Here is an 11,457-nt window from a genome sequence, read left to right as displayed (position 1 = left end):
AAGACAGACACAGGTCCCCATGTAAGTGACACTTCAAAATAAAAGGCTAACCACCCTTCCAAAGTCGATGGTCACCATGCAGGCAACACTTCAAAATAAAAGCCAAAATTACAATAAAATAATCTTTGGGGTTTAAAAAAAAAGACAATACGCAAATAATTAGGGAACTTTTGTACTACTGTTTATTAAAACGTAGACAGAAAAAAGGTATTAATAAACATGTTAGAAGAACAGAAAAATAATGAGAAGAATTTTTGTAAATGGCAAGCAAATGTAATGTAGGCTTGTATTAAAGTCACATGCTCAAATGAGTCACATGAGTCGAGAAACACCAATCTTTGATTAAATTAAACATTGCAAGCAGAATGCATGTGACAATTTATGTGCAGCAAGATGCATTCAGTGCATAAGAGGTGAACATTAATGATGTATTGCATCATAACTTCATCAGAAAAGGAAAATTGAAATGAAAAAAATATTTGCACAAGGTGAAAGTCGTGCAGAAACAAATGGTTTACTCTAATGGCCATTTAAATAATCTCCCAATACACAGCTATAATGCAGTGCACTAAACTTTATCAATAAGTACCAGTCTGTGGTGATGAGTTTGTAGAGTTTGTAGATTTAAACATGCCATCTGCAATAACTAGTCCATTGTAAGGTGTATGAAACAGCTAGTTGACTGTTATGTGAGCTTTGGGCTGACCAGACATCATCCTCACGGCCAGATACACCGGGTGCGTAAAGCTCACTGTAAAAGTATGCAGATGAGTTTTATCCCCACTCACGTCACTAACGCTGTGAAACGCTAAAGTGCCAGAGCTGAAGCTGAGGTGTATCTCCATTCTCTTCAGAGATGGCGTACGTCTAAGTGGCGTGTCCTTTCCTTTTTCGTACGCCCTCAGAAGGTTATCACAGTACATGAGGCACCAGGATCCAGCGCTGCTCTCCAGACCACTACTAGAACCGGATCGGGGAAGTTCACCGTAGCACACGGCCAGAACCCAAGGACAACCATCGGCTTGAAAGTTCCAAAGATGCTCTCCTTGGACGAAGCTCTGGGAGCTCAAAGCTTGGAAAAAACTGGTAAACCTCTGAGAACTGGTTGGATACGGCTGTTTGGCGACGCTGAAAGACACGGTTTTAAGGTCTTCCGATAGGACCAGATTGGGATGGATGGTGTCGGGGTTGAATGTCACCTCGGATGGGTTGAGAATGACCCGTAAAGCCCTCTGAGCAGATCCAAGTCCAAGACGGAGTTGGTTGTTTTGGTGCTCGATTTTCTCACAGACTTTTTTCAAATTGCGGGATAATTCCAGATCGCTCGGAAAGTCCCGCAGAGGCTCCACGGTCAAGCTGGAAACTTGGCTCTCGACGTCACCAAAACACGTGTCTTCCGTCTCTCCCATTAACGCGTTGACCCGAAGTTCAGCCGTTCTCAGCTGCTTTTGGAGATCTGATAGCATTTGCACTCTTTTCCCAACAGCGTCTTCCCTGGGCTTCAGTTCAGCCTCCAAAAGTGTCATTCCAGTCTTTCTGTAGGTCTCCAGGAGCTCTGCCATCTCCTCCATAACGTTGCTCACATCGTTCCTCAGATCAGCATGTGTCGCTTTGACCGCAGCTTCTCTAGCCGTTTCTTTATTGACCAGATCATCTACTAGAACAAGCTTTTTTTGAAGACTAGTTATAATGGGATTTAATCTAGACCTCCGTCCATTGGCTTCCATCTCCTCAAGAGAGTTTTCCCCACAATCTGTTGACGTGGACTCATCTGAGTTTGTTCTGTCTTCTGAAGATGGTTCATCATTGGTTCTCTTGTCTTCTGCGCTGGGCTGAAGTTCACCAAAAGCACTGTTGGCCTTGTAGTTCTCAACCACTTGTTTCAGTTTGACATTTCTCGGCAGGGACTCTGGGCTGAGATGTTCCTGTCCACATACTGGGCAACAAAGTTCTTGAGCAGATCCAGATGTTTTATCCCTATCAGGTGTTTCAAGGCAAACCAGGCAGAAACTGTGAGCACAAGGAAGAGTGACGGGGTCGAGGAAGAGATGGAGACAGATGGGACAGGTGAGCTCTGGCTCCAAACAGCTCTCTGAATATAAGTCTGCCATTATGATTGTCTCTGGTAACTATGTAATACAGACAAAGAAAATGTATAGTTACATATATGGTCAAATATATATGTGGCAAATTGTCTCCAAAATAGAAGTACATCTGAAATTGCAGTATCAATTATGAACTTTCTCAATGTATTTTAATTTCATCATGGAATTTTTAAATAAATGTGGAAAAATAAGTTTCCCAAGTTTTTAAAGTGATGGTTCACCTAAAAATTAAAATTCTGTCATTAATTACTAACTTCATGTCGTTTCAATCAAAAACCTGTTGTTCAGAACACAAATGAAGATCTTTTAGATGAAATCTGAGAGCTTTCTGTCCCTCCAGTGACAGCTATGCAACTACCCCTTTGACACTTCAAAAAGTTCATAAAGAGATTGTTAAACTAATCCAAATGAATTTAGTGGATTAGTCCAAATTTTTTGAAAAGACTCGATCACTTTTTATGATGAACAGATTTAATTTAGGCTTTTATTCACATATAAACATTATTCAGCGAAAATAAACAGAAGATCAACCGAACCTCCTTGACGAGTGAGAACAAACCTCTTGTGAAGCTCAAACGTGATGCGTAACACGAGAATGAACCTCATTGGTTCTTGTGAAGCTCAAACGTGATGCGTAACACAAGAATGAACCTCATTGGTTCTTGTGAAGCTCAAACATGCTGCGTAACACGAGAATGAACCTCATTGGTTCGTGTGAAGCTCAAACATGATGTGTAACACAAGAATGAGCCTCATTGGTTCTTGCAGAAGCTCAAACGTGATGCGTAACACAAGAATGAACCTCATTGGTTCTTGCAGAAGCTCAAAAGTGCTGCATAACACAAGAATGAACCTCAATGGTTCGTGTGAAGCTCAAACGTGATGCGTAACACGAGAATGAACCTCATTGGTTCTTGTGAAGCTCAAATGTGATGCGTAACACAAGAATGAACCTCATTGGTTCTTGTGAAGCTTAAACGTGCTGCGTAACACAAGAATGAACCTCATTGGTTCTTGCTGAAGCTCAAAAGTGCTGCGTAACACAAGAATGAACCTCATTGGTTCTTGTGAAGCTCAAACGTGATGCGTAACACAAGTATGAACCTCATTGGTTCTTGTGAAGCTCAAACGTGCTGCGTAACACAAGAATGAACCTCATTGGTTCTTGCTGAAGCTCAAACGTGCTGCGTAACACAAGAATGAACCTCATTGGTTCTTGCTGAAGCTCAAACGTGCTGCGTAACACAAGAATGAACCTCATTGGTTTTTGTGAAGCTCAAACGTGCTGCGTAACACAAGTATGAACCTCATCGGTTCTTGTGAAGCTCAAACGTGCTGCGTAACACAAGAATGAACCTCATTGGTTCTTGTGAAGCTCAAACGTGCTGAGTAACACAAGTATGAACCTCATCGGTTCTTGTGAAGCTCAAACGTGATGCGTAACACAAGTATGAACCTCATTGGTTCTTGTGAAGCTCAAACGTGCTGAGTAACACAAGTATGAACCTCATCGGTTCTTGTGAAGCTCAAACGTGATGCGTAACACAAGTATGAACCTCATCGGTTCTTGTGAAGCTCAAACGTGATGCGTAACACAAGTATGAACCTCATTGGTTCTTGTGAAGCTCAAACGTGCTGAGTAACACAAGTATGAACCTCATTGGTTCTTGTGAAGCTCAAGCGTGCTGCGTAACACAAGTATGAACCTCATCGGTTCTTGTGAAGCTCAAACGTGATGCGTAACACAAGTATGAACCTCATTGGTTCTTGTGAAGCTCAAACGTGCTGCGTAACACAAGAATGAACCTCATTGGTTCTTGTGAAGCTCAAGCGTGCTGCGTAACACAAGTATGAACCTCATCGGTTCTTGTGAAGCTCAAACGTGATGCGTAACACAAGTATGAACCTCATTGGTTCTTGTGAAGCTCAAACGTGCTGCGTAACACAAGTATGAACCTCATCGGTTCTTGTGAAGCTCAAACGTGATGCGTAACACAAGTATGAACCTCATCGGTTCTTGTGAAGCTCAAACGTGATGCGTAACACAAGTATGAACCTCATTGGTTCTTGTGAAGCTCAAACGTGCTGAGTAACACAAGTATGAACCTCATCGGTTCTTGTGAAGCTCAAACGTGCTGCGTAACACAAGAATGAACCTCATTGGTTCTTGTGAAGCTCAAACGTGCTGAGTAACACAAGTATGAACCTCATCGGTTCTTGTGAAGCTCAAACGTGCTGCGTAACACAAGTATGAACCTCATCGGTTCTTGTGAAGCTCAAACGTGCTGCGTAACACAAGAATGAACCTCATTGGTTCTTGTGAAGCTCAAACGTGCTGAGTAACACAAGTATGAACCTCATCGGTTCTTGTGAAGCTCAAACGTGATGCGTAACACAAGTATGAACCTCATTGGTTCTTGTGAAGCTCAAACGTGCTGAGTAACACAAGTATGAACCTCATCGGTTCTTGTGAAGCTCAAGCGTGCTGCGTAACACAAGTATGAACCTCATTGGTTCTTGTGAAGCTCAAACGTGCTGAGTAACACAAGTATGAACCTCATCGGTTCTTGTGAAGCTCAAGCGTGCTGCGTAACACAAGTATGAACCTCATCGGTTCTTGTGAAGCTCAAACGTGATGCGTAACACAAGTATGAACCTCATTGGTTCTTGTGAAGCTCAAACGTGCTGCGTAACACAAGTATGAACCTCATCGGTTCTTGTGAAGCTCAAACGTGATGCGTAACACAAGTATGAACCTCATCGGTTCTTGTGAAGCTCAAACGTGATGCGTAACACAAGTATGAACCTCATTGGTTCTTGTGAAGCTCAAACGTGATGCGTAACACAAGTATGAACCTCATCGGTTCTTGTGAAGCTCAAACGTGATGCGTAACACAAGTATGAACCTCATTGGTTCTTGTGAAGCTCAAACGTGCTGAGTAACACAAGTATGAACCTCATCGGTTCTTGTGAAGCTCAAGCGTGCTGCGTAACACAAGTATGAACCTCATCGGTTCTTGTGAAGCTCAAACGTGCTGCGTAACACAAGAATGAACCTCATTGGTTCTTGTGAAGCTCAAACGTGCTGAGTAACACAAGAATGAACCTCATTGGTTCTTGTGAAGCTCAAACGTGATGCGTAACACAAGAATGAACCTCATTGGTTCTTGTGAAGCTCAAACGTGCTGCGTAACACAAGAATGAACCTCATTGGTTCTTGTGAAGCTCAAACGTGCTGAGTAACACAAGAATGAACCTCATTGGTTCTTGTGAAGCTCAAACGTGATGCGTAACACAAGAATGAACCTCATTGGTTCTTGTGAAGCTCAAACGTGATGCGTAACACAAGTATGAACCTCATTGGTTCTTGCTGAAGCTCAAACGTGCTGCGTAACACAAGTATGAACCTCATCGGTTTTTGTGAAGCTCAAACGTGCTGCGTAACACAAGTATGAACCTCATCGGTTCTTGTGAAGCTCAAACGTGCTGCGTAATACAAGTATGAACCTCATTGGTTCTTGTGAAGCTCAAACGTGCTGAGTAACACAAGAATGAACCTCATTGGTTCTTGTGAAGCTCAAACGTGCTGCGTAACACAAGAATGAACCTCATTGGTTCTTGTGAAGCTCAAACGTGCTGAGTAACACAAGTATGAACCTCATTGGTTCTTGTGAAGCTCAAACGTGCTGAGTAACACAAGTATGAACCTCATCGGTTCTTGTGAAGCTCAAACGTGCTGCGTAACACAAGAATGAACCTCATTGGTTCTTGTGAAGCTCAAACGTGCTGAGTAACACAAGTATGAACCTCATCGGTTCTTGTGAAGCTCAAACGTGATGCGTAACACAAGTATGAACCTCATTGGTTCTTGTGAAGCTCAAACGTGCTGAGTAACACAAGTATGAACCTCATCGGTTCTTGTGAAGCTCAAACGTGCTGCGTAACACAAGAATGAACCTCATTGGTTCTTGTGAAGCTCAAACGTGCTGAGTAACACAAGTATGAAACTCATCGGTTCTTGTGAAGCTCAAACGTGCTGCGTAACACAAGTATGAACCTCATCGGTTCTTGTGAAGCTCAAACGTGCTGAGTAACACAAGAATGAACCTCATTGGTTCTTGTGAAGCTCAAACGTGATGCGTAACACAAGTATGAACCTCATTGGTTCTTGTGAAGCTCAAACGTGCTGAGTAACACAAGTATGAACCTCATCGGTTCTTGTGAAGCTCAAACGTGCTGCGTAACACAAGAATGAACCTCATTGGTTCTTGTGAAGCTCAAACGTGCTGAGTAACACAAGTATGAACCTCATCGGTTCTTGTGAAGCTCAAACGTGCTGCGTAACACAAGTATGAACCTCATCGGTTCTTGTGAAGCTCAAACGTGCTGCGTAACACAAGAATGAACCTCATTGGTTCTTGTGAAGCTCAAACGTGCTGCGTAACACAAGTATGAACCTCATTGGTTCTTGTGAAGCTCAAACGTGCTGAGTAACACAAGTATGAACCTCATCGGTTCTTGTGAAGCTCAAGCGTGCTGCGTAACACAAGTATGAACCTCATCGGTTCTTGTGAAGCTCAAGCGTGCTGCGTAACACAAGTATGAACCTCATCGGTTCTTGTGAAGCTCAAGCGTGCTGCGTAACACAAGTATGAACCTCATTGGTTCTTGTGAAGCTCAAACGTGCTGAGTAACACAAGTATGAACCTCATCGGTTCTTGTGAAGCTCAAGCGTGCTGCGTAACACAAGTATGAACCTCATCGGTTCTTGTGAAGCTCAAACGTGCTGAGTAACACAAGTATGAACCTCATCGGTTCTTGTGAAGCTCAAGCGTGCTGCGTAACACAAGTATGAACCTCATCGGTTCTTGTGAAGCTCAAACGTGATGCGTAACACAAGTATGAACCTCATTGGTTCTTGTGAAGCTCAAACGTGCTGCGTAACACAAGTATGAACCTCATCGGTTCTTGTGAAGCTCAAACGTGATGCGTAACACAAGTATGAACCTCATCGGTTCTTGTGAAGCTCAAACGTGATGCGTAACACAAGTATGAACCTCATTGGTTCTTGTGAAGCTCAAACGTGATGCGTAACACAAGTATGAACCTCATCGGTTCTTGTGAAGCTCAAACGTGATGCGTAACACAAGTATGAACCTCATTGGTTCTTGTGAAGCTCAAACGTGCTGAGTAACACAAGTATGAACCTCATCGGTTCTTGTGAAGCTCAAGCGTGCTGCGTAACACAAGTATGAACCTCATCGGTTCTTGTGAAGCTCAAACGTGCTGCGTAACACAAGAATGAACCTCATTGGTTCTTGTGAAGCTCAAACGTGCTGAGTAACACAAGAATGAACCTCATTGGTTCTTGTGAAGCTCAAACGTGATGCGTAACACAAGAATGAACCTCATTGGTTCTTGTGAAGCTCAAACGTGCTGCGTAACACAAGAATGAACCTCATTGGTTCTTGTGAAGCTCAAACGTGCTGAGTAACACAAGAATGAACCTCATTGGTTCTTGTGAAGCTCAAACGTGATGCGTAACACAAGAATGAACCTCATTGGTTCTTGTGAAGCTCAAACGTGATGCGTAACACAAGTATGAACCTCATTGGTTCTTGCTGAAGCTCAAACGTGCTGCGTAACACAAGTATGAACCTCATCGGTTTTTGTGAAGCTCAAACATGATGCGTAACACAAGTATGAACCTCATTGGTTCTTGCTGAAGCTCAAACGTGCTGCGTAATACAAGTATGAACCTCATTGGTTCTTGTGAAGCTCAAACGTGCTGAGTAACACAAGAATGAACCTCATTGGTTCTTGTGAAGCTCAAACGTGCTGCGTAACACAAGAATGAACCTCATTGGTTCTTGTGAAGCTCAAACGTGCTGCGTAACACAAGAATGAACCTCATTGGTTCTTGTGAAGCTCAAACGTGATGCGTAACACAAGTATGAACCTCATTGGTTCTTGCTGAAGCTCAAACGTGATGCGTAACACAAGTATGAACCTCATTGGTTCTTGTGAAGCTCAAACGTGATGCGTAACACAAGAATGAACCTCATTGGTTCTTGTGAAGCTCAAACGTGATGCGTAACACAAGTATGAACCTCATTGGTTCTTGCTGAAGCTCAAACGTGCTGCGTAACACAAGTATGAACCTCACTGGTTCTTGTGAAGCTCAAACGTGCTGCGTAACACGAGAATGAACCTCACTGGTTCTTGTGAAGCTCAAACGTGCTGCGTAACACAAGAATGAACCTCATTGGTTCTTGTGAAGCTCAAACGTGATGCGTAACACAAGTATGAACCTCATTGGTTCTTGCTGAAGCTCAAACGTGCTTCGTAACACAAGTATGAACCTCACTGGTTCTTGTGAAGCTCAAACGTGCTGCGTAACACAAGAATGAACCACATTGGTTCTTGCTGAAGCTCAAACGTGCTGCGTATCACAAGTATGAACCTCATTGGTTCTTGTGAAGCTCAAACGTGCTGCGTAACACAAGTATGAACCTCACTGGTTCTTGTGAAGCTCAAACGTGATGCGTAACACAAGTATGAACCTCATTGGTTCTTGCTGAAGCTCAAACGTGATGCGTAACACAAGTATGAACCTCAATGGTTCTTGTGAAGCTCAAACGTGCTGCGTAACACGAGAATGAACCTCACTGGTTCTTGTGAAGTTCAAACGTGATGCGTAACACAAGTATGAACCTCACTGGTTCTTGTGAAGCTCAAACGTGCTGCGTAACACAAGAATGAACCTCATTGGTTCTTGCTGAAGCTCAAACGTGCTGCGTAACACAAGTATGAACGTCATTGGTTCTTGTGAAGCTCAAACGTGCTGCGTAACACAAGTATGAACCTCACTGGTTCTTGTGAAGCTCAAACGTGCTGCGTAACACGAGAATGAACCTCACTGGTTCTTGTGAAGTTCAAACGTGATGCGTAACACAAGTATGAACCTCACTGGTTCTTGTGAAGCTCAAACGTGCTGCGTAACACGAGAATGAACCTCACTGGTTCTTGTGAAGTTCAAACGTGATGCGTAACACAAGTATGAACCTCATTGGTTCTTGTGAAGCTCAAACGTGCTGCGTAACACAAGAATGAACCTCATTGGTTCTTGCTGAAGCTCAAACGTGCTGCGTAACACAAGTATGAACCTCATTGGTTCTTGTGAAGCTCAAACGTGCTGCGTAACACAAGTATGAACCTCACTGGTTCTTGTGAAGCTCAAACGTGCTGCGTAACACGAGAATGAACCTCACTGGTTCTTGTGAAGTTCAAACGTGATGCGTAACACAAGTATGAACCTCACTGGTTCTTGTGAAGCTCAAACGTGCTGCGTAACACGAGAATGAACCTCACTGGTTCTTGTGAAGTTCAAACGTGATGCGTAACACAAGTATGAACCTCATTGGTTCTTGTGAAGCTCAAACGTGCTGCGTAACACAAGTATGAACCTCACTGGTTCTTGTGAAGCTCAAACGTGCTGCGTAACACAAGTATGAACCTCACTGGTTCTTGTGAAGCTCAAACGTGCTGCGTAACACGAGAATGAACCTCACTGGTTCTTGTGAAGTTCAAACGTGATGCGTAACACAAGTATGAACCTCACTGGTTCTTGTGAAGCTCAAACGTGCTGCGTAACACGAGAATGAACCTCACTGGTTCTTGTGAAGTTCAAACGTGATGCGTAACACAAGTATGAACCTCATTGGTTCTTGTGAAGCTCAAAGTGCTGCATAACACAAGAATGAACCTCATTGGTTCTTGCTGAAGCTCAAATGTGATGCGTAACACAAGTATGAACCTCATTGGTTCTTGTGAAGCTCAAAGTGCTGCATAACACAAGAATGAACCTCATTGGTTCTTGCTGAAGCTCAAATGTGATGCATAACACAAGAATGAAAAGCCTAAATTTCAATCTGTTCATCATATAAAGCGATCGAGTCTCTTCAGAAAATTTAGGACTAAATCGCTCAATTGTGGATTAGATTTACGATCTCAATATGAACTTTTTGAGCTGTCAATGGAGGGAAAGAAAGCTCTCAGATTTCATCAAAAAGATCTTTATTTGTGTTCTGAAGATGAACGAAAGCCTTCCGGGTTTGGAACGACATAGATACAGAGTTTTAATTTTTTTGGTGAACTAAAGCTATTAGCAGATAAGAATCTCTTTGATACCTCTTTTGTTGAAATCAAATAAACAGCATCCAGCATTTAGCTTACATCCGTATTAAGTTAATAAAACGTTAATTCTGAATGTTGAAAATGTCCAGTTTTTTCCAAACGTTTTTATGTTAACATTTTGAGACCAACCAGGAACAAACGTTCTTTTAACCTTTCAGAAAAGAAAAAAAAAACCGTTTGTTCATAACTCTGAAATAACCTGTTCAGAACGTTAGCCAAAAGTTCTGAGAACGTTAGCTGGGATGTTATTTGTGGTCAGATTGTCAAATGCTAAAATAAAGCGTTTGAACGCAAACTAGCGGCGAGTTTATCAACCTGCACCATGAACCCGCTGACAGTGTGTGTGAACGAGGCTCGACTTTGACACCTTCCTCTAACATAATGACCACTAACCCAAACCACTCACTTTCATTTCCTAAACGTTGCCCTGCTGTTTATCGCGTGTAGTATAAAAGTAGAAATCCTTTTACAAAGACGTGGGCGCTTTTAGCTGTTTATGTTCAGCCATTTTCCAACATAAATTAGAAGCGTGCATGTCTTACCTAGAACGCGCACAGAACTCGATGATGCATGTCGAACTGTCTCCAGCAACACGATATAATGTCTAAATCGAGTCAAACGCTCGTTACGCCTGCAGTGATGATAATAATCGGTACAGTTTCGTTTCCCTGCCGTTACCGTCCGTCGCACCGCCTACATCATCGCTCGTGTGTTATGTGTGTGTGTGTGTGTAACCCATTATTGTTCATAAAACAGACAGTGAGTGTATCGTCAGGGTTGAAGGAGCGCCTGTGACCTGCATTTACAATCATACACACCTTTATTTGATCAAACTCTCCGGCAGCTCCGTGTTTACTGAAGCATTCACTCCACACACACGAGATAACAGCAAAACACTAACATGATGATGCAATAGTTTACAGAAGTTATCCTGTTTTATCACGCAATATAAAAACAGAGACACATAAGATAGCCTACTATCCTTCATCTTTTACTGATTTTTTTTTTTTTTGAATCACATCAGAATTTTTTTTAATAAAACTACAACAACCTTTATTAACTCAAAGTAAAAGTTCCCATTTGACAAAAACATTTTTGACGAGGTCGTGGACAAGAACCGGATAAAAATAAGTTTAGGAAACCTAACATAAATAAA

At 42.4% G+C, this 11,457-nt stretch overlaps 1 protein-coding gene across 2 annotated transcripts; it reads right to left on the bottom strand.

The window, feature by feature from the left end:
• Positions 1-161: 161 nt before the first annotated feature.
• trim107 (tripartite motif containing 107) lies at positions 162-11,215 on the bottom strand. Of its 2 annotated transcripts, none has more exons than XM_081381231.1 (2): positions 11,120-11,215; positions 162-2,129 (listed from the first exon to the last, which is right to left on the bottom strand). In XM_081381231.1, exon 2 carries the CDS (start codon positions 2,109-2,111, stop codon positions 675-677), a length of 1,437 nt encoding a protein of 478 aa, XP_081237357.1. In that variant the 5' UTR covers positions 2,112-2,129; positions 11,120-11,215; the 3' UTR covers positions 162-674. The 2 variants fall into 2 exon arrangements, with proteins under 2 accessions (XP_081237357.1, XP_081237356.1); XM_081381230.1 differs by lacking the exon at positions 11,120-11,215 and adding an exon at positions 10,844-11,025.
• Positions 11,216-11,457: the final 242 nt, after the last annotated feature.

The sequence above is a fragment of the Scardinius erythrophthalmus genome, assembly GCF_964197995.2.
Source record: "Scardinius erythrophthalmus genome assembly, chromosome: 12".
Classification (NCBI taxonomy): Eukaryota; Metazoa; Chordata; class Actinopteri; order Cypriniformes; family Leuciscidae; genus Scardinius; species Scardinius erythrophthalmus.
This window is presented reverse-complemented; position numbering and strand designations above follow the sequence as displayed.

Bases quoted from the DNA above. Each gene is read 5' to 3' on its own strand.
- trim107 (XM_081381231.1), bottom strand. From the start codon at position 2,111: ATGGCAGACTTATATTCAGAGAGCTGTTTGGAGCCAGAGCTCACCTGT.